This window comes from Dipteris shenzhenensis, chromosome 2 (assembly GCF_047967505.1).
Source record: "Dipteris shenzhenensis isolate YYH24624 ecotype China chromosome 2, Dip_SZ_1.0, whole genome shotgun sequence".
Lineage (NCBI taxonomy): Eukaryota > Viridiplantae > Streptophyta > Polypodiopsida > Gleicheniales > Dipteridaceae > Dipteris > Dipteris shenzhenensis.
The window spans coordinates 62,991,453-63,014,663 of record NC_141597.1 but is presented as its reverse complement, the minus strand read 5'-3'; the positions used below and the strand labels follow the sequence as shown (position 1 = coordinate 63,014,663).

The 23,211-nt window shown below is 43.2% G+C and overlaps 1 protein-coding gene across 2 annotated transcripts in view; it reads right to left on the bottom strand.

The window, feature by feature from the left end:
* CRLK1 (Protein kinase superfamily protein) overlaps nucleotides 1-23,211 on the bottom strand; it is a 64,890-nt gene that overhangs the window by 30,632 nt on the left and 11,047 nt on the right. For both annotated transcript variants that reach the window (XM_087390431.1, XM_087390421.1), the window contains exon 2: nucleotides 11,102-11,491. In XM_087390431.1, coding sequence (XP_087246557.1) covers nucleotides 11,102-11,421 — 320 coding nt within the window. In that variant the 5' untranslated portion in view covers nucleotides 11,422-11,491. The remainder of the gene's footprint in view (nucleotides 1-11,101; nucleotides 11,492-23,211) is intronic.

Below are 23,211 nucleotides of genomic sequence, written 5' to 3'. Positions count from 1 at the left end.
TTTTCTTCTTTGACTTATCTGCTGTATTTTGAGATACATTGGAGGAATTGCCACTGTTAGGCACATATTTAGGCTTGCCCATAGGCTTGGAAGCCTTGCCTTTTCCTGTCTGCTGTGAAGCAAATGCATGATCAGGAACAGTAGCTTGCCTATTAGCACGACTTTGCTCTTCCTGCAAAAGCAAAGTGACTAATTGATCAAAGGAGTAGTGGTCTGGATTACCCATGGCCACTAGTCGAAGGGTTGTAGCAAACTCTTGGTATGTATCTGGCAGCCCATTCAATCTGGTACTGACAAGCTGAGAATTTGGCACCACCTCATCAATATTGGCAAGTTGTTCCATGAGGTCCTTGACCTTTGTCAAGTATGCATCCATAGAGTAACCTTCATTCATGCTAACTTCCTGCCATTGCCTTCTTAAATATGCAACACGTGCCTCATTGCGAATTTGATAAAGAGAAGCCAATTTGTCCCAAGCATCCTTTGTTGTTCTGCATGACCGGATGTGTGGAATAATGATTCCCTTGTATGATAAAGCAATACAGGAATGTGTATTTGCATCTCTTGCATCCCATCTTGTTTGTTCTTGAGTTGGAGGAGCAGCAACAGGGGTGCTAGAGGATAAAGCATCAGGAGGAGTCCCCTCTGCAGAGGGACCAGCATTAGGGGCAGCTACTGCAGCATTGGCTGGGCTCATATCAATCCCAGAAACAATGTTCCAAAAATGTCTTGCAACAAGAATATGTTTCATGAGATAAGACCACATCGGATAGTTGGTGCCATCCAACTTATCATCTTCATGAAGAATGCCAAATAAATCATGATTGTTGCCAACCATCGCAAATAGGACAAGTCAAAAATGCACTGGCAAAGTGACCCAAAAGATAGCCTCGAGGCTTGCAACTGCAAAAAAAAAAAAAGGACTTGCTGTCCAAATCTGGAAAAGCCCCAAATTAAGCTGTAATTTGCAAATGTGATCAAATGGCCTGCAATTTATTGCCAAATTCACTACAAATCTGAAAGTATCGTGCAATTTGCCTACAAATCTGCCAAATACCTTTTCTCTTGCGAAATCGTAGCCCAAATGCAAAAGCCCCAATTTCTTGAGGGAAATTGCAACCAGAAGAGGGCAAATTCAATGAAAGCCCCAAATGTTGCAAGAATTCCAATTTGTCTGCAAAAGCCCCAAATTTTGGTGTAGATTCTGCAAATTGATTGCAATGTTTGCAAAAACAAAATGCCCCATATGCAATCTGCAAATGTAAAGAACCTTTTAAAAAGGAGTACGTTTGATGCAATTATACGGAGCGCGCAAGTACACGGAGGTATGTACATACAGACAGGACAACAGACGACTGCTTGGTCGCTCGTGTGGCACCTGTACGGAAGAATGACACTTGCAGGTACAACGTATGCACAGGTACTACCGTACGTTGTACAGCTGGTCGTGACGCAGATGTACGGTAGCTCCACGCATGCAGGAAAAGATAGGCAGTGCAAGTTCACAAGCTCAAGGCATTGTGTACAGGCAGGTGTACGACGCTGGTACAACGTTGTACAGACGTGTGACTGGCGCAACGCAAGCCCTTGCAGATGACGCGCGCTTGGTACAGAAGGCACAATACAGACGCCTCAGAGCTGCACAGATACGAATAGGGAGCACAGGCTGTAGGCTCAAAGAAGATTGTCCTGCTCTGATACCACTATAGGGTCAATGTGCAGAGAGAAGCAAAGTACAAGGACACTGCAAGCAAAAGCTGTCTCCCTAGAATGTTGAAAAGAAAGCAAGTACAAAGTACATGAAAGAGACCCTAGGACTAAGTGTCCTAGATGTCACACACGACTAAGTATCCTATGTGGCATAAAAGGCACTAGAACACTGAAGTGCCTATAACTATGCCTACAAGGCACATACCAGGACCCATAGGGCATCAATACGACCGAAAGAAGATGGCCTACACGTTTAAAATCCAATTGAGAGCTGAGATCAATATATTCCATCCCTGTTCACTAAATTTTGCCATTTCACTTGCCATAGATTATGAGAGGACGAATAGAATGCCAAAAGAAGGGAAGAGTTCAAACCAATCCCTGCCCTTCCATAAAAAGAGAAAGTTTAATAAAAAAATCTTTCTTCAAATCTAAACCTGGTTTTGTGCCACTGAGAATGGATTCTCCACCAAAGACCAATGGCAGAAACTTCAAGAAGAAAGAAATACGATGTTACAAGTGCAACAAGGTGGGACATATAGCGACTAAATGTCCAGAAAGAAAGGGGACTCCAACTGCAAAAGTATACATGATCGAGGACAACGCAGCCAAGCAAGAGGGTGACACGATGCAAAGCCACTCTGAAGGTGAAGGTAAGTATAATTATCATGCTCTTTTGAAGATGAAAGGTTTTATTAAGGTAAAGAAGTTGTTATTCTACATGACGATGGTAGTAATCCCTTTTCAGCCTTGGAAGTGTAGTAAGTTTATGTTCTTCTGCAGCAAACCTTGCTCCTTTAAGGTCTACGTTGAGAATTGTGGTGCCATGGAGCACTAAAATGATATGAGTGATAAGAAGAGTGGTATAAAGAAAGAAAGTAGGAGACTGGTGGAGTAGATTGCAAGAATGTGGTGATGACATGTGGACCTAAGTGAGGATTGTAGATAAGCCCTTGAGGCTATTAAACAATATGCTTGAACATTGGAATACAATGGATTGAGTGTGCCCATCTTGTCTCTCTCTCATGGAGTTTGAGCCTCCCTACTTCTTACACTCATCTTGTGTGCACTAGGCTTAGCACGATCTCACATTCTTGAACAAGTTTAGCCTAGCCTAGGTTTGTTTTAGAAGTGTTTGTCTTAATCTTTGCATAGAGGGAAAAAATTTGGCACATTCATCATCTTTAGTGAGAGATTCTTCCATTGAGATTTGAGAGATTTAAGGTGAGAATCTGTGACACAAGTTCTTAGAGAGAATCTTTTTTTCTACTCTTTTTTTTTTCCCCCCTTGGGGGGAAGGGGGGAGAGAGAGAGAGAGAGAGAGAGAAAGAGAGGGGCATAATGAGCTTTTACTCTTTACACAAGACGCGGGTCAGCCAAGACTTCAAGACATTAACTACATAGCAAAAAACCTAGCTACGACCAAATGGAAACATATACAAGCAAAGCAAGGCCAGCATTGACGTCGGACGTCTACAGCAAGCAGCATTCAACACACAAGCAACAACATACAAAGCAACCGCCGACCAACAGCGGCTACAGCAACTAACAAGAGCACTACAAGGAAGAACACGTTGGACAAGCACATATCAACCTAGAGCGATGCATAAGCAAAGTTCAACAACGACGACTACGACATGAACAGCAGACACAAAGACTCATATACCTCATCACCTTACTTTAGCAAATGAAGAAAGAAGAAAGATGCTATTCTATGTTTCACCTCTTTCATCTCTACAAAAAGTGTTGTATTCCAACCTATGAGCCATATGATGCACTCAAGGTAAAGAGTCAAAGTAGCTACAAGGAAAAAGTTGCTTGAACACGTAAGTAGAGAAAGGAAGAGTCAAGATGAAATTTATAAATTGTAATTGCACATCCGACCACCTTGCAGTAGTCGTGTTGGCACCAAGGGGAGGTGTTGAGAATTGCAGTCCCATGGAGCAGCACTAGAATAATAATGAGTGATAAGAAGAGTGGTACAGAGAAATAAAATAGGAGATTGGATGGAGTAGATTGTTAGCACTTAGCCCTGGTATGGCCTTTCAGTTCAGCTCAGCTTCCAGCCAACAGTGCAAGCTTGTTTTTGCATTTCAGCAGCTCGTTTTTGCTAATTACAACTCGTTTTTAAACCTAGCTTGCATTTCAACCTGCTCCAAACATTCACCCAACATCTACTTTGACTTTCCTTGGCGTTGGAACAACTTTGCAGCAGCCTTGACTGCAGGAAAGAGTAACAGTCCGGAGAACTTTTTTTTGACATTTTCAGGTGTGGTTTCGAATTTGTCCGCAGTTTTTGACTTGTTTCTGCAAAAATGACACCATTCCGCTGCTGTCCGTATAGATGTCCACACATGTCTTTACAATTGTACGAAATCTGCGCTTTGAACTGTACATAATCTGTACAGCCTCTGGATACCTATCCGTACAGTTTTTTGTGAATTTGGACCTCTGTAGAGCTCCAAACAGCCTGTTTTTCTTCCGGTTCAGCCACCATTTGCTGTTGCAGAAGTGCTTTTGCAGATTTCAGCGTGTACTTTGAGGCTTTTGAGCTTTTGCAGTGTTGTTGAGGTGACTTTGCTCTAGAAATTGGGGCTTTTGTGTCACATTTGCAGATTTTTCCGTGACATTTGCTCCTCTTGGTCACATTTTGGGGATTTTGCAGTATTTGCACTCTTTTGACTCCATTCCACTTCGGAATTGGGGTCTATTGCTGGCAGATTGCAGGATATTTTCAGATTTGCAGGTTATTTTGCCACATTTGCATTCATTGCAGTGACATTTGAAAGGTTTGATCTGAAATTTAGAGTTTTTAAGTGACATTGGCAAGAAATTGTAGCAGATTTGGTCATGTTTGCAAAATTATAGCTTATTTTAGGGCTTTTACCAATTTGCCCTCTTTTTTGCATACTTTCCCTCTCAAAAATTGGAGCTTTGGAGATTTGATGTTACTTGCAGTGACTTTTGCATGATACAGCCAAATTTGGGTTTGATTTTGCATTTGTCCTTTGATTTGGGTACTTTGCCTTCAGAATTTGGGGCTTTTGCCTCCCGTGCACTCCACTTGGCTCTCGTGCCCCGGAAGTTGCTTTGCCGGGACATTTAGCTACTATTTGTGGGCGCATTGTACTCAGATTTGCTTTGGACAGATTTGCGGGTATTCGCCCTTTCATTTGGGCTGGTCACTTTTGTAAGACAGCCTTTTGCAAGCCAACGTTTTTTGGACAGATTCTTGCAGTGGATTTTGAGGACAGATTGTGCATTTTGCTCACAGCCACTTTTGGCATTCACATTTGCAGATATTGCTGTTAATTCTTATCTGGCATTTGCAGCCAGGAGTCAGATACTTTGAGCAGCCAGCTCTTTGTAATGATAGCCTTGAGGCTTTGACATTTGCAGGTCATTTGGGGATTCTCTTTTGCAATGGCTCACCATCAGTCTCTTGGAATGCTTTCCCATGAAGACAAACTTGATGGTACCAACTACCCCATGTTATCATACTTGGTGCGCCACTTGTTGGTATCCCATAACTTTTGGGGTATTGTAAATGGATCAGAGACTAGACTTGTCTTTGCACAACAGGCACTTCCTGCCTCTACAGCTACTTCTGCAACTTCTAGTTCACCTACCACTACTCCCATAGTGCCTATCGTAGACCCTCCAACACCCAAACAGATCTGTCGGGATCAAAGATGTCACGGGGACGTGAAAAGTGATTTATAGTTTGTTGTAACTCAACCCCAGGTTAACCGTGGTTACGTCAAGTAATGGTTTGGCCGTGAGGGACTGGCTAGAGAAAGTGCAGACTTCCTAGAAGTCCCTAGGGGCAATTTCTAACTGCACCCACTAGGCAAGCCAAAGGCATCTTAGAGGGGTTCTAAAGTTGGGCCCAAGGACAACCAACGTTGTCCTTGGTGTGGTGGTTAGGACTTTAATGAAGGGCCAAGTGGCATGCATGCATATGCATGTGCTTCCCCCAACCTACCATCTCTCTCCCTCGCCCTCCTGGAGCATCCTCAGTCTACAGTGCTCTAGAAGCTGATTTCGTTGCATGTTCTTGCTCTCCCTACCAGCATTTGCTGCTCCTACACACACTTCTTGCTACTTTAGCTCCTAGTTCTAATCCTGCACGCAGGTCGAGGCAATCCGTACAGTGTATGAATTACTGGCATGTTTTTTGAGGCTCTTTTTCTGTTGTAGCTATATGGACACCTGATTTTGCTGTACAGACTTCTAGCCCGTGTTTCAAGACAAGCACACACTTCGAGGAGTTTTTGGCAAGCATTTGGAGGCTAGCACGCTCTCAAGGTAGATTTTTTTGGCACGGATCCAGAGGCAGATGCTTCGGGGCAGATCTGTGGACCATAGCCTCTTCAGCTCTTTTCTTGCCCTCCTTCCATCTTCTATCTGTTCTCTTTCTTCTCCTGGAGGCTGGAAGACAACTACACCCTGCTGGGAGCTTGGACAAGGGATAGGTGCGAGGACAAAGCTCACCCCTCTGCCACGAAGAGTGGGTATTTGGTTATTGTCTTCCATTTGATTGTCATTTCTTATTTTGAAGTTATCTACAATGTATTTCTTCTGTTTGAAATCCCTGTTTTGGTCCCCACAAGCTTAAGCAAGCACTCAAAAGCAAAGGGTGTACCTAGGGAAAGGCCAGAGGGCTAGTGTGTTGCATATGAAAGCCTTGCGGCTGCTTAGGCATCATTTGCTAGTGGTTTGGAGGATGCTTGGATGCCTTTCAGTTGGGTCAAGTCAGAAGTGGATGCCTAAGATTGCCTTGCCAGTTGGATTCTAGTGGTGCACTGTGGAATAGATGCCGAGAAGATAATCAGAGGATTTGCAGAGAGGAACATTACAAGGGTGAGCCCCTGGTGTATAGCATTTTTCTTCAGAAGCATTAAATAAATACCAAAAGGGGCGCCAAGGCATTTGGGGTCAGTGGGTGTATTGTGTACTGTTTTCACTGAGCAGGGGCATTCTAGCCTCCCCATAATTGTTGTTGGAGTTTATTTCTAAGTGTTGTTAAGAGATTGAAGTTATTGAAGCTTGCATTGTGGCTATTTTTAAGGCACTTGACAGCTTAGTAGAGGTTCACTACCCTTTGGTTTTCTGAAGGCCGGTTTCAAAGATGCACAGGCACATGCAGTGATTGCTATGACTAGCAAGAGGGAGGTTATAACTCATGTTCGGTCTTACAAGACAACCAAGAATGCATGGGATACGTTGGCTAGTCTTTATCGGATTCGCAATGAGACCCGTATTGCCTATTTACGCAAGCAGCTGGATAATGTTAAGATGAACAAAGGGGACAGCATGGATGTCTATCTCACCAACATTAAGGATTTTAGAGAGCAGATCATCAATGTTGATGAGATTGTGCCAGATTCACAAGTAGTGTCTACCACACTTGATCGGCTGCTTGACTCATACCAGGGATTCGCTAGGACACTAAGGCTGGTGGCCATGGGTGACTCCAACCACTATAGCTTCAATCACCTTGTTGCCCTACTACTGCAGCAGGAGCATAGCCGCTCCAATCAAGCTGCCTCCATTCATGCAAATCAAGCTTTTGCTGCATCACAAAGGCAAAGGTAAAGGGGCAAGAATTTCAGCAAGCCCAAACCTTTTGGCACTCATCTACTTCTTATGGGAAGAAAAAATCAAAGCACAGTAATTATTGCAGGAAGCCCCGTCATGACATCTCACAATGTCGCAAGCGCATTGCTTCATAACAGAAAAAACAGCATAAAGGTCTTGCTGTCACAACTGCTCCTGCTGCCCCTAAACTAATCATGCAGCAGCAAACATGGCTCATGATGAGTGGGCATTTGTTGTGACATGTCAATACCATCCAGAGAAGCATGCTTTAGCCTTATTTGTTTCAGACTCTAATTCAGATTGGTATTTTGACAGTGGTGCATCTAGGCATATCAATTCCTGCAAACCTCTCTTTCAATCCTTGGGGGCTGCTCCTCATGGTGGCACTGTCACTTGTGCTAATAATGCATCCTATTCCATGAAGAGGATTGGCCAGGTTGAGGTCACTTTTGTCTCAGGGGATACAGTCTCACTTCTCGAACTGCTTTATGCTCCAGTTATAAAAAAGAATCTGATTTCTATCTCAGCTATCTCCCTAAATGGCTTCAGGATTCTTTTTTATGGTTATCATTGTGCGGTGTATGACAACCGGTATGATGACTGCATTGTACTTACTGGGTCACTTTCCAGTGGGCTGTACCATCTTGATGCCTATGAAAAACAGCCAGCTATTGAAGCAAATTTGGTCTCTCGATCTGTCATTTCATATTCACATTTGTGGCATGAGAGATTGGGGCATCTGAATTGCAAGAGTCTGGTGAAAATGCATTCCAAGGATATGGTGGTAGACCTCCCACCCATGCATGCACCTGCCAAACATGTCTGTGAGGGCTCTTATTGGGCAAAATGCATCGGTTCTCATTTTCCAATGGGACCGTTGGTGCATCCAAGAAGTTGCATCTCATGCATAGTGATGTATGTGGACCGATGTGGACAGCATCACTAGGGAGTGACTTATACTTCTCCATTTTTTATGGATGACTTCACCGGATTCACTTGGGCTTATGGCATGAAGGCCAAGTCAAATGTCTTCTCTTGTTGCAAGCGCTTTCGTGCATGGCTGAGAATGGAAGTGGGAACAAACTTTTGACTCTCCACACTGACAGGGGGGGTGAGTATTTTTTGATTTTTTAGCAACCCGGGGCATAATTCATCGATACACAATGCCATACACTCCGCCAACAGAACAGGCTTGCCGAGCATACAAATTTGACAAATGGAAAAGGGTAGATGCATGCTTAAGGGCAAGTCTTTGCCAAATAAATTCTGGTTGGATGCCATCAACTATGTACTCCATAGAGTACCCACACGGGCATTGAAGACCATTACTCCTATGAAGCATGGACTGGCCGGAAGCCTGTGATTTCCAACAGGCGGGGTTTGGGTCCTTGGCATATGCACATGTTCCATCTCAGCTGAGGCATAAGCTAGAGGATAAGGCCATCAAATGCAATTTCATTGCCTACAGCTCACAGAGCAAAGGACATTGGTTGTATCAGCCTAGCACAGTTCCAAGGTTATCATCAGCAGAGATGTTGTTGCTGAGAATGTTACTTTACCTTGGCTGGACTGCAAAAAACAGCCATCTGCTGAAGCCTCTGATGTATTTGATGCCGTACTTCCCTTCAAGCTTCATACAACACTTCGCAGAATCTGACTCCAAATGCTTGTAGCAGCTCATAGCCGCCCATGTGCAGCCACATGATGATCATGCTATTGATTGTTGGATATTGGGCAATGAGTAGTGTGGTGTGAACACCCCTTGGGGCATTTTTTATGTTCAATTAGAAGAGTTTCCCCACTGCTAGGGTTAGGTCTTTATGTTAGAGATATATAACCTCATTTAGGCGTTGTACTTCGAAACCTTTTGCCATTTCTTAATAGCAAGTCAGCTTTCTTGTACTATCCACGACTAGCTCCACTCTCTATCCTACTCTACCCAAAATCCATGGTTTAGAAACTCCATCGAGATACAACTCCATTATCGACCGATAACCCAATATCTACACCATGACCAACTTGTATAGCTTTGGTGATAGGGCACGGTGCTTAGATAATACAAGGGCTGCTTTTGGATATTGCCACCACATTGGATCTGACTTGATATGGTGGGGCAAAAAAAAGAAAAGTACTTTGGCATTCCTCCATTGTAGCTGAATATATATTATAGAGCATCCACTAACGCAGCTCATGAGGCTATCTCATTCAAGAAGATCTTAAACGATATTGGACTTATCAAAAAGATACAATTCCATTATCGACCGTGGCCAAGAATCCTATATTTCATGATCGGACAAAGCACATTAAGGTGCACATTACTTTATATGTGAAAAGATACTGAGCAATGAAATTGAGTTTATCTATTGTCAAGACAAGATCAGGTAGCCGATATCCTAAACAAACCTCTTGCCTTGATTAACCAAGAGAAGTTTCCCACCTTTATGGGCATGAAGCCTGATCCATTATTTATAAAAAAGGATTGATGGAAAAAGTGAGGAGCTGTTAGTTCACTAAATTACCCTGGGTAATTTTGGTTTAGGATTAATTAAAGGTCAAAAAGAGTGGTAGGAAGAGCTTTAATCCTATGTTAGGACATCCATATATATACCCTTGTAAGACTAGAATATATCCAATCATACAAATCAATATTTTTGTTGTTAGGACATCCATGATGTTATATGATGTTATGTCATGGACAAGGGTTAGAGCTCTTTAAGGGGCCACATGATCTGCAAGCTTCCACATACATCCATCGTAGATGAAGAATCCAATCCAATGGTCTATCTCATACGGCCTTGCCATGTGTCACACAAGCATGCACTCAACATGTCAATCACTCTAGGGCAGCAGATGCAAATACTACATCTATGGCATGTGTTTGATGCACTTTGATTGGGCACACTGTGTGAGTGGCCACATATGATAGGGCTGAAGCCCTAGCTTCTGTAAGAAGTCACAAGCAAGCTTCCATGGAAGCTTCTCCTCACCTCCTCAGCTAGGGATTGCTATATGTTTGAGGTTCATTGTGTGTTTGCAGTTAGTTATTGCACACTCATTTGTACGCTTCCATTGGATCCAGCGTTGGCATGTGTGTACGCGCGTGTGCGTGCACCTATCCTACCTGTGAAGGACGCTTCATTCTAGACATGTGTCCACTTCAGTTTTCTTTCAATGTGCTCAAGGTTTTGATTGGCTTTATTCTCCCCCAACTAGGTTATTTGCTGCTAGCCTTTTATGACATCGTGCTCTGGTCTATACGGCTCTGCCTACTTGCCCCTTAGCTATCCACTTTAGATTCATTCTTCCCACGATTTGAGCAGCCTGGGCATGCATTCTCATGTTTGATAGATATTTGGCTGTTTTTAAATGATGGAAGGGTTGTGGAAGTTGAGGTACACACAAAAGGTACGTTGTGATAAGTAAATAGTTCAAATGTGGCTCTATATGCATTTCCTCATAAGACCAGAATATATCCAATCTTAGAAATTAGATTTTATAAAGGTGCACAAGAAAAAAGAAGGGAGAAAACCAGACAAGGAAAGAACAAAAGACATGAAGCAAACCTAAGAGTAAAAGAGATAAATAAGTTTTTACTTTTCTTTTTAGTTCGAATATGACTTTGTATGTTAAATTTTAACTCTATTACACAAAAGTACTGCTGCAATCCAAGACTTGCAAAAGAACTCAATGCTCATTGCCTTCTCTGCCTTTTTATCCAATCTTTCCCCACAAATTAAAAAAGCGCACTAAAATCGGAAATGCTTATAGGAATGCCTTATATGAAACTCACCTATAAGGATAACTTGGGAGTCCAGAATGTGAAAGAACTGAATTCTTCTCGCCTCCTCCAAACCATGACGAAAGGAGTCCATGTTCCTTGCCCGAAGGAGGAGAATCACGATCAGTTGTCGTATCTGATAAGACTGAACTCGCATCAATGCCATTCACCCGTATAGGTAGTGTCAAACCCCTTTGTTCACTAGCAACCTGAAGCTCATTGTGCTCTCTTTTCACTTTAAAGCACAGAAGAAGGCAGCCAGCCAATAATACTCCAATTGCAATACCAATAGAGATTCCTATGATTACACCCAGTGGTAGAGAAGTATTCATCAATCCGACTTTATCAGAGCATCAATGAGCGAGTACTCCTATAAAGCCAAACAAATCAATGCCAGAGCACCTGCACCAGAAGAACTGACTTAAAAATGAGGGGATATATTCAGCTCATCTTCAAGCTGTGAGTGAGATAGACATATGAAAATAACCAATCCTGGAATGAGACCTTCTGGAAAAAGCAATGAAATAATATATTTTGCCCTTTCCTATGACTCCTCTCATCAATAAAGCATGCTGGCTGCAAGAACTGTTCTTATACACACAGTCTAAAAGTCAGACTCAAACAAATTTTGGATCAATAACTTTGATTTTAGCCAGCATCATCACATGAGCATCCAATCCAAAGTTCATGCAATGAATAGCTCCACAGAACACAGAAATGTGGAGACTCCTTTGATAACTCATCTGTCAGTTTTCCCCTAAGGATTGCTTGACAACACCTGCATATCTACATGAACCCAAAAGTGCCCCCAAACTAAGCCTCTAAAGGAAGCATGCAACAGGTCTGATTCTTCCTGGAAGTATACGACTCTTCATTAAAGGGCATGTCTTCCCACCAAATTGCTCTTTAGGAAGGACACAACTCATGCCATGGGACAGGTGGCTCCATGCTCCATCTCATCAAGCAGGCTAATCTTTTCAATTCTAGATGTTACCGCAAGAGAAATCATCATGATGCAATACCCTTTATTTTAAATTATCTGTGTACTCGGTTCACATGCGGATTCTCATGCTGCTTTTTTAGTATCTTTGCATGACAGTGGTATTGAAGCATCTCTTGAACGATTTAGTTGTTTCATACCATGGTAAGAAAGCCCTCCCTGCTGCGACCTCCTCCTGCTGCCTCTTGTGTATGGATATCGCAGTCTCAATGTGAGTGTGAGAGTCCTAGAGAGTCCTAGAGAGAGTGAGTGTCCCTCACTTATGTAGGTGTGAAGTGTCCATAAGGAATCTACCTAGTGCCACTTGTGTTGTAGGTGGAGACACCTAAATTTGATTCTATTGTGTGTGACATCATCTGTGAGGTCCTGACATCACATGTGATGCAGAGTGTCTAGATGATAAGGCAAGCCCCTTGCCTACAAAAGGAGGCCATTGTACTTGCTCCAAATCTCATCAGTCCCATGAGCATTGGGCCTCTTGTCTCAATCATGTGCATGCTATCTCTCACCCTCTCCAACCATGCTTTCTATCGTAGTATCAGAGCAGGGAATCCACCTGCCATCCTGCTGCAGCACGCCACCTCTTGAGGAGCTTCCTGATTCACTCTTGCTGGCTGACCAGCTCTTCTCTACGGAAAATCTGTTCATGAGCTGCTGCGCTCATATCTGGATGTGACGCCACCTGCATTAATCGTCCCTTGCTGTAGCTCAACTGTGCGCAGCAATGTCACAGCCCCAGCTCCTCTTCTGTGCACAGCATTCCGTTGAAGAATCAGCTGCAAACCAGCTCACAATGCCGTCATTATGTCTTTTTCCAGCTGCACGCACAATCACTGCTTCTGTCTGCCTCCTCCTTCACATTCCACCTCCTTTCAGCAATGCATGCACACTGGCATGCTGCCGCTTCTGGAGCAGAACTTTGTGTAGCTCTATAAGCATATGCATAAGACACACACACACACACACACACGAGTCGCGGCATACTCACGCACACTTTTTTTGGGGGGGCGAAATCCATGTATCTTTATATTACAAGAGGCTGTCCCCAAAGTGGAGATCAGCAAATACAAGATCAAAAAATTTCCTCGTAAGGCAAGTAGAGAGCGTAATCTATCCAACCAACAGACATGTAATCACAAAAGGTTTGCCTAATGGACATCCGGAAATAGTAGTACATGGAAAAAGTAGGCTCTCTAAAGACTTGATGGTTCTTGTCTTTCCGCAGAGTCTAGAGTGCCCAATGTTGGGATATCTCAAGGTGTATGCCTCAGGCACACCTTATGTTTCTATGTGTGAGTGCTAGAGGCACAGTTAGGTGCCCACAAGCACAGTTAGGTGGTGGAAGAGCCACATAGGATGATTGAGAGAATCTAGGAGCAGATTGAGGAGATGATTGTGGAGCTCTAAAGTCATCAGTGATGTCAGTGAGCATGTATGAGGTGCCTACTTAAGGACCTCACTCTTCTTCATTCTACAAGCAAGTAATGCAAGTATTCTGAGTTTGTGTCCACTCTTTGCTTTCCTTTCAGTTTCCCCAACATGGTATCAGAGCCCTTTGATCCCCCTTGAGCCCATTTCTGCCACATCATCATCTTCTTCTTCTTCTCCATTTTCCTCTTTCTTCCCAAAATCTTTGAGAGCTTGGTTCTCCACCTACAAACGACCATTGCCCAAACCCTCTGAGCTGGAAACTCCTCTAGTATGGGCGAACTTCCACCTGCAAGCAATTGAAAAAAAAACGTCTGTGGTGGCTGCCATTCCCCAAACAGCGCATTTTTCGCCATTTCTTCTACTGCTCAATACTCCCTACCTGCTCCGCCATTGCCTGAGCCCTCTTAGGAGTAGATGGGCGACCTCAAGACGAAGATTTTGAGCCATTTTTCAGCTCATTTGGTTCAGTAACGAGGGAGAAATCGTCAAAACTCAGGTTCAGCCTGTAGCAACTCTCCCGGGCAAAAGTGCGCACCATTTCGTCCAACCTCTGTGCTGGACCCTCTCTGGTATATGAGCTTTCTTTTGCTTCAGAAAGCCCTCTTTTCCTTGCTTTGAAGAGTGAGCTACAAGCCCTCCAAGTTTAGCCTTTTGGTTTTGACAGTTTTGGACAAGTTTTTGAAGATGATGCTACATAAAATGCTACTCTAGCATTTCTGGTTTTTTGAAACTTTCAATAACTTCAGTACAAGTGTGGCTTCAGTTTTGTTTTGAATTGCTAGACCTGGTTTTGATTGGAAAGTATTCATTTTAGCCTCTTCTATGAAGCATGTAAGAAGAAGCATCATTGATTGAAATTTGGTCACAAGACTTTGCTACATTAAATGCTTATATTTTGAAGCATTTCAGTTGTTATTCTAAGCCCTGTAAGAGAGAAGACACTGCCCAATACCTGGGTTAGACCCTCTCATGGCTTGCTTATGCAAAATATGTGAAAAGCCAAAACATAAAGCAATGTCTTGTTATGCTACAAAGGATGAAAATGCCAATCTGACTTCCTTGTTGAAGATTGCCAAAACAATGGTTTCCAAAAAGGAAGCAACTACAAAGCCAAAGATCTACCCTCTCATGGCACTTTTATTTGACTCCAAGTACAAGAAAAAGATGAAGGTCAGATACCTAAGATATGCTTCTCTACACAACTATGGAGATGACAAGATAATTGTTCTCTTGAAGGATATGATTTCCAGATCCACTTGTTCTATCATAGTACCATCTTATAAGGCACTAGACACTGCCCATGTGGTAAGACCTTGCCTTGACATGGATATTTTGCCTCCACAAGATGAGGCATCCCATGAAGATTATGCATTTTAAATCATCTCTATGTATGCTCTAGATCTCTCTGTATGTCAAGGTGCTCAGCCTGGATAGTCCTCCAAAATGAATGAAAATAAACTATTGTGTTTTGTGTGTTTTTGTAAACACCTCTGGTCACCTTATGATGTAGGCCATGTGTATGTTTTGTTCCATGGTACCTCCTGCAGACATTGTGTGCATGTACATGCAGGGGAGATAACCATTGGAAGGTCTTTTTATATCCCTTTTGTTTACCTTACACCCAAGGGAACCCTTGCTAGCATGAGTACCTAGCCATAGATTTATCCTTGACCACCATGAGATGGCATGAGAAACTATGAGACTAGATGTATCCTTGACATAGCCTGAGGCATTCCCTTGAGGGGGGGTTTGTTGGGATATCTCAAGGTGTATGCCTCAGGCACACCTTATGTTTCTATGTGTGAGTGCTAGAGGCACAGTTAGGTGCCCACAAGCACAGTTAGGTGGTGGAAGAGCCACATAGGATGATTGAGAGAATCTAGGAGCAGATTGAGGAGATGATTGTGGAGCTCTGAAGTCATCAGTGATGTCAGTGAGCATGTATGAGGTGCCTACTTAAGGACCTCACTCTTCTTCATTCTACAAGCAAGTAATGCAAGTATTCTGAGTTTGTGTCCACTCTTTGCTTTCCTTTCAGTTTCCCCAACACCCAATCCAGTGCCTTTACACACACACACACACACGCGCGCGCACTTTTTGTTTTGGGTAAAAGAACCATTTCATTAAGAAGAATGTACATTCATAGCTGTCCCAAAGCGGAGCAGCTACTACAGAGAACTAGAAACACTGTTAGAAAACTTCCAACTGAGCTAGAGGAAGGTCTCCAAGAAAATGCACATCCTAGAGAAAACTAAGCAAGGATGAGCGAAAGAAAAAGCATCAAGAGAACAATGGACATACAGTCGAATGCTACAAGCATGATATAAGGACCATAGAGAGCAAAAGCGATACCAGGAAAACAAATGACCATAGTCATCTCTAGAAGCATATCGACCAAACAACTAGAACTGTCTGCCAAAGCTAATCCTAGAAAAACGAGCCTGAAGATCCGTCCTCATCATGAAAAGAAAATATCGAGCAGTAGGATAGGTTCAAAAGAGATGCAGCACAATCTCCCTCGCATGTGAACAAGTATGGCAAACCAAGGAAGCAAAACGCCGAGCAGCCAATAATGAACCCCTCGGTAAGGCCCCTTCCAAACAACGCCACAAAAAGAGTGATGTTTGAGAGGAAGCTTGCTACTCCAAATGCATCAAAGAAAAGCCTTCCACCAAGCAAGAGGCTTGTGAAGATGCCAAAAGAGATTCCCATGCTGTTGAATCCACAACAATGGAAGCAAGAGATGATAAGTTTTCTGAGCAGAGAGATCTGCAAATGAAAAGGTACAGCGTAGAGAGTCCCGATCAAACTTGCAATCAATAGAGGAAGAGAGGTAAATAGATGGAGGACAGGCTAAATGGCTGCAGTATAGTAGTAATTGTGTGCCAAATAGATCTATCTCTTGGCCTGCGGAATAGAAAGAGTGCAGGCCCAATCATCCACCAAATCTTGCACTGTTGAAACACCCAAGCGATGCAGGAAATGAGCCTTTCTGGGCTGGAGATTAGCCAAGGGACAATCAAATACCCTGCTCCAATGAATACGAGGCAAACGGAGGGTATTGCATGGATCTGGAAGACAACCCGACCATTGTAAATGAGCCAGATTCTACAACCAACCATGTATCAAGCAAGAGGAAAAGGGGCAACCAAGAATACGCCAACCCATGTGCCCAAAAATAACATCAGAAATAGCTGTAATTCAATAACCAAAAGCATCTCTACGAAGAGAGCAACCATACAGGAACGCATAACAACCCATGGCTAACGTTGCTCCAAAAAGGAGAGCAAGAGGGTGGCCTTAGGAGCCAACATATGAATGTGGATGTTAAGAATATTCAAACTGTCATGCATCCTGGGCGAATAGACGCTTGGTATGCCAAAGGCATCTCATAATCCTAGTGATAAACTTTTGAATGTCAAGTGATGACCAGGGAATTGGCGGCAAATAATACTACACATATGCCATAAGGATAGACTGCACAATCCAATGGCGAACATGCAGCGACAGTTTCAATAGTCCACCTTATAAAAAAGTTTCTGCTACACCCAAAGTCGCTCTTAAGGTAGGGAGATATGCTGGCCAATAGGATAACCCAAAATGATGCACCACCTGATCAGGAGGAAGCGAGAAGCCTGGCAACAAAATACAATGCCAATCACACTCCTGCAAAGGCAAAAGTTTTGATTAAGCAAAAGCCCAGCTGCGAGTCCAAAAAGATCTAAGGCCTGCATAAGATACCGAATGTTTGCATCCAAGTTTGGTAGAAAGAAAAAGGAATCATCTGCACAAGCCTTGCTCACAAATGTCGTGCCACCAAGAAAGTCTATACCATGCAAGCATCCCTGCCAAACTAAAGCATCCATAAGCATCAACAATTGATATAGTAGCAATCGCAAAAAGCAAGGCACTAAGAGGACAGCCTTGAGGGACAGAGCAGCCCAATGACCAAGAAGAAGAGAGGGCATCGAATAAAAAACAAAAAGCTGTGCCGTCTTCATAAAGCTAGTAAACAACATTTTGCATCTTAGGACCGAAGCCCAACCACATCATCACATCTGCAATAAAATCCCATCTGAGTGTCAAAAGCTTTTTCAATATCCGCTTGCATGATTAAGACATCTTGATGGGTGTATTGGCATATTCAATGCCAATCTAAGCATTTGCAATGTAGTCCATGATCTGTCTTAATGGCACAAAACCACATTGAGCAGGATGCAATCCAGTGAATAAGAGATGTGATATGCGTAAGACAAGCATTTTAGAAACGAGATTAGATACCACAGGCATCAGTGTGATGGGCCGCCAATGTAATAAATGTTGGCATAAAGGCTTTTTGGAATCAAATGCACCGCATAGAGCCAGAAATCCAAGCATGATTAATCATGTGTAGCAGAACAAGGCTAAGCTGATCCCAAATTTTGAAAAAAAATCAATCATATTTCGTTTCGGGCGCGTTTTGGGCCCCGCGAGCAGAATTCAGGCAGTTCGAGAAAGAGACCAAACCATAACTTGGAAGGCATGATGCTTTAGGTACGAATTGTTAACCAATAAAATCCTTTTGCAAGGTGGTTGTGTATCACGCACTGGCATACCAAAATGCAAAGTCATATGGACTGAAAAGTGAGCAAATAGCCACAAAGTATAATCCAAGGCCATCTCACAAGTAAAATCATCAAACTGTGCAGCATGAAGCATGTACCATCGACCAAAACGAGCCCAATACTGAGTGAATTCATTATGATGAAAAGTGAACCCAATCCGTATCACGCATAAGCTGTTGCCATAAATCACAATCATGCAGAGTGTCAGACATAAATGTCCAAGCATCCCTTTCTCTGCGCATCATATGAGATCAATGAGTACTATTGTCCTCCGTGCCAAGAGAATTATTAAAGTCTCCACCTATGAAAGCATTACCTCCTCATGAATATTCTGCCAGACAGTGCTCCATATCACCCAAACAGCAAAAGTGGAAGAAGTATAAATTGAAGCAAATTCACGGGTGTCCCCATTAATCAAGCATCGAACAATCAAATATCGACCATGTGGGTCATTATATTCCATCCGCGGCTGTAAATCATGATGAATGAGCATAGCAACTCCCGAAAAGGAAGCCTGACCAACATAAAACATGTGAAATCCTGTAAAGCAACTTTGATGGCCTGCAAAGGAGTGTTGATTGTGTTTTTGTAAACAAACAATATGTAGCTTGTGAGCTGTGATGTCATTCCAAAGGAGCCTTCATTTATTTGTATTGCAGAGGCCTAGTATATTGTAAGTAAAGCACTTGATCAGTATATACAATTTACAACAAGGGAGAAATAGTTAGCATCAAAGCTATTCCTGCATGACCGCCCCAAGTTGTGGCAAACCAGCATATTCTTGACAGGTATTACCTTGTTCATCATTAGAAAAATGACCAAGAGAGGCAACAAAATTATACAAAGGTATGGCTGACATAGGTGGAAAACACAATGGATCATCCCGCATCACAGCAGACCAAAGCCTGCCAACCCCAAATCCACCACTGCCTGAGTGTCCTTGGAAGGGAATGCATTCTCTGTCCAATTTCTATTGGCCATTGTCCTTGGCTTTAAGACTTTTTAAGAGACCGTCAATTGGATGAAGAGGCTTTTTCGCCGACTGGCATTTTATCCACTACCTTGGAACTCGAGCCCTGCATTATGGCTTTGCTTTTATCAACCATTGGGGGCGGAGTTGCATTCCCTAAACTACGAGTGTGTGGTACAGACTTTGGCATGGAAGCATCACTAGGACGGGTAGCAACAGCAGGAGGCTTTAATTGTTGGGTACAGGGAATGGGAGTGGAGTGCAAGGGAGAAGACAACAAGCTAAAGGAACACGAGTACTTGCAAATGGATAATGAGAAGTACAAAGGGGTGGCCTATATGGCCCAAAGTCAACCATATGGTTAACCAGTGAAGTCGATCTAAGGGTTGACTGAGTCCTAAGACTAGCCTACAAGGCCATACCAGGGCTAAGTGCTAACAACCCCCCCCCCCCCATGGTACGGCTGAAGTATCCTGAATACATCTCAGGTATACCTAGAAACTATATTATGGTTGCACATATTTGTCCAAGATGGATATAGCAACCTATGTCAGTATAGGGAGATCAACATCACGTAACAAATGGTCCCAAGTGTAAGGCATGCCAAACAGCCTCAAAATCCATTTCTGCTGTCAAAATCATCCTTATGACATAGTGGCTCTTCATTACAGGTAGTGGCAATCAAAGCTACAGCCAAAAAATTGGCTTGCATCTATTTGTGCGCACCTCTAGTACGGGCAAGCAAAGACTCAACCTGCTTGCTGTCCCTAACGGCATCCAAAAGCCAACGAGGGACTGCTTTTTGCTGTCTCATGACAGGCTGACAGCCCTCTCCTCTTGAACTGCTTGCTCGATAGCATGGCCATCTGGCGGTGGAAAATCAGGGTGAGCAGGAGCAACCGGAGTAGGATTAGTGCTGCTAGAAGCATGTGGCACAATGCTCTGCACTGTGTCATGTGTATCTACGAAAGGCAGAATAGAGTCAAACACATCAGAGGCTGCCACTGAAGGCTGTGTTTTACAGTCCAGCTAAGGTAAAGGGGCATGCTCAGCAAAAACAACTTGTAACCTTTGCTTTGTGAGCTGTAGCGAATGAAGATGCACTTGACAGCCTTATCATCAAGGTTATGCCTCAATTGAGAGGGTACATGCACATACGCAAGAGACCCAAACACCCGCATGTGAAATGATAGGCTTACGACCTGTCCGTGCTTCAAAGGGAGTCGTGGTCCTTAATGCCCAAGTGGGTGCTCGGTTGAGATTCGAGAACATAGTTGGCACACATAATTGCATCCAACCAGAATTTATTGGGCAAAGAGTTTCCCTTAAGCATGCACCAGCCCATTTCTGTTTATGTTCTATTTTTACATCTACAAGCCCATTCTATTGCGGCGTGTATGGCACTGTGCACTAATGAATGATACCCCAACCTGCTACAAAAACAGAAAATTCCCAAGACATGTACTCACCCCCCGTCAGTGCGGAAGGTCAAGAGTTTCTCCCTAGTCTCATTTTCTGCCAAGGCAATCCAATGCTTGAAGCAAGAGAAGACATCTGACTTCAGCTTCTATAGAAGTAACAAAGTAATAGTACCCCCCAAGTGATGCTGTCCGCATCGGTCCACACACATCACTATGTAGGAGATGCAACTTCCTGGATGCACCAAGCGTCCCGTCCTTGGGAAATGGAAACCTATGCATTTTGCCCAACAAGCAGCCCTCACATACATGTTTTTCAAGTGCATGCATGTGTGGAAGATCTATAACCATGTCATGTGAATTCATCTTCACCAAACTCTTGAAGTTAAGATCTCCCAATCTCTCATGCCATAGATGTGTATCAAAAATTACAGATTCAGCCACAGCATTAGCTTCTATAGCAGTCTGTTGTACATACATGTCAAGATGATATAGCCCTCTATCAAGTGTTCCATTAAATACAATATAGTTCATACCAATTATCATAAACGGCACACCGATAACCGTCAAAAAGAACTCTGAAGCCATGGCTGAGATAAAAATCAGATTCTTTTTTATACCTGGAACACATAAAACTTTATGGTATCACCTAACATTGTAGTGACAATCACTTGACCAATCCCTTTCACGGGATACGCTGCATTATTTGCACAAGTGACAGTGGCCCCGTTGGAACGCCATTCTCAGTGTGTGAAAGAGATTTTTTGTAGTGAAGGAGGCTGGGCTGATTTGGAGAGAGGGGATAGAATTGGCAGAGGGAAGAGAGAGGAAGAGGGAGAAGGAGTGAGAAGTGAGTGAAAGGGGAAAAGGGAGAGAGAGAGAGAGACACAGAGAGAGAGAGAGAGAGAGACAGAGAGAGAAGGGTGAGGGGGGAGAGAGAGAGAGAGAGAGATTGGGAGAGAGAGTGAAGGCAGATAGGAGGAAGGAGGTGGGAGATAAGATTAATGTCACATCAAAAAGTGTACAACGAGGGGTGGATGGGGACTTTTTAGTCCTTCTATATTTCTCATCTAAAAGGTCTCTAAAGGGCCTCTAAATTAGCCCTTTTCCCCCTTCATTACAGCCATCCCTTCTCATAGAATTTTGCCCTCAAAATTTTACATCCTGGCTGTCCAAAAAAAGTGCAGCAAACAAAAACTATTAATCAGCCCGATAGGAGATAGGGGTGGTCCTCGACAATGCTTTCTCGCTGCCATGAATTCGCATCCTCAAGGAGTCCCCGCCACTTGATAAGATACTCTATGTAGACCTTGTTTCGGAGTACATGGTCTCTGAAACCCATGATGCACTCCGGGACATAGAGGATGTGACCATCCTCATCCATAGGTGGTAGCTTAGGAAGAACTTGGACATATTGTCCTACATGCGGCATCAGCAAAGACATAAAAAACATTAAGAATCTTGGAAGTACTAGGGAGCTCCAACTCATATCCACCTCTCCAACTTTGTGGATGATCTTGTAGGGACCGTAATCCCTGTGAGCAAGCTTCGTGTTGGTGTTACCTTTCAGCAAGGCATAATGGTTCTTATGGAGGCGTAAATGCACATAATCAACTTCTTCAAAAGACAGATACCTCATGCGTTCATCCGCATACTTCTTCTACTTAACTTGGGCATCCTGCATATTCTTCTTAGCCAATTGCAGAGGGGTATCCATTCTTTCCAAGTCACTTCTCGCTTGCTGATTTTTCACAGCCATGTCTGAAATAAAAGGTGGCATCCCAACCTTGCATCCATACATTGCTTCAAAAGGGCTCATGCCAATAGAAAGGTGTTCGGTACTGTTGTAACAAAATTCAGCAAGAGCCAACCACTTATCCAGGACTTCTGTGTATCATGAAAAAAGTATATACCTAGATGAATCCAGGAACATTCCCAAACTCATCCTCTAAAACCACAACACTATGACATCCCCACTAACGTCATCAGCACCCAACAGTGGGGGCAGACCATAGTATAAAAATATGCTCTCACACATACAAATCCACACACCCACACATACTTGAGCATCCATTTATACAAAGTCTTCATACTGAGTTTCTGTCAGCACTCCAAAGGTGAAGGGCAGACTCAGCCATGATGAAGGCTAGCACTAAAGGAGAAGGCTAATCAAAAAGTAGTCCAAAATCTCGTCGTTCAGCTACAATTGCTTGTGAAGTCTAATCGATTTCATTTTAGTCTCTCCCAAACGAGCATCTAAATCTAGCTGATAGGGCAACGCACCATTTAAGATAGAAAGAATTATCGCAATACCAGCAGGTCGCAACATGGACGAAAACTTTACGCAGTGAAATTTGCATGTCCGCTAATACAACAGAAGCATATACCTAGATGACTCCACGAACATTCCCAAACTCATCCTCTAAAAACACAACATAGTGCAGTTTCAATCTCATGATAGCCACTTACAAGGTTGAAAACCATAAACTCCATCGCACATAGCAAGGACGAGCTACTATGACATCCCCACTGACGTCATCAGCACCCAACAGTGGGGGTAGACCATAGTATAAAAATATGCTCTCACACAAATATGCTCTCATGAAAAAAGAGCCTCAAATATTCCTCTACCCATTTGTTCCCCCTTTCTGACTCTGTCCATCGAGCTCAGGGTGGTAAGCAGTGCTAGGTGTGAGGAG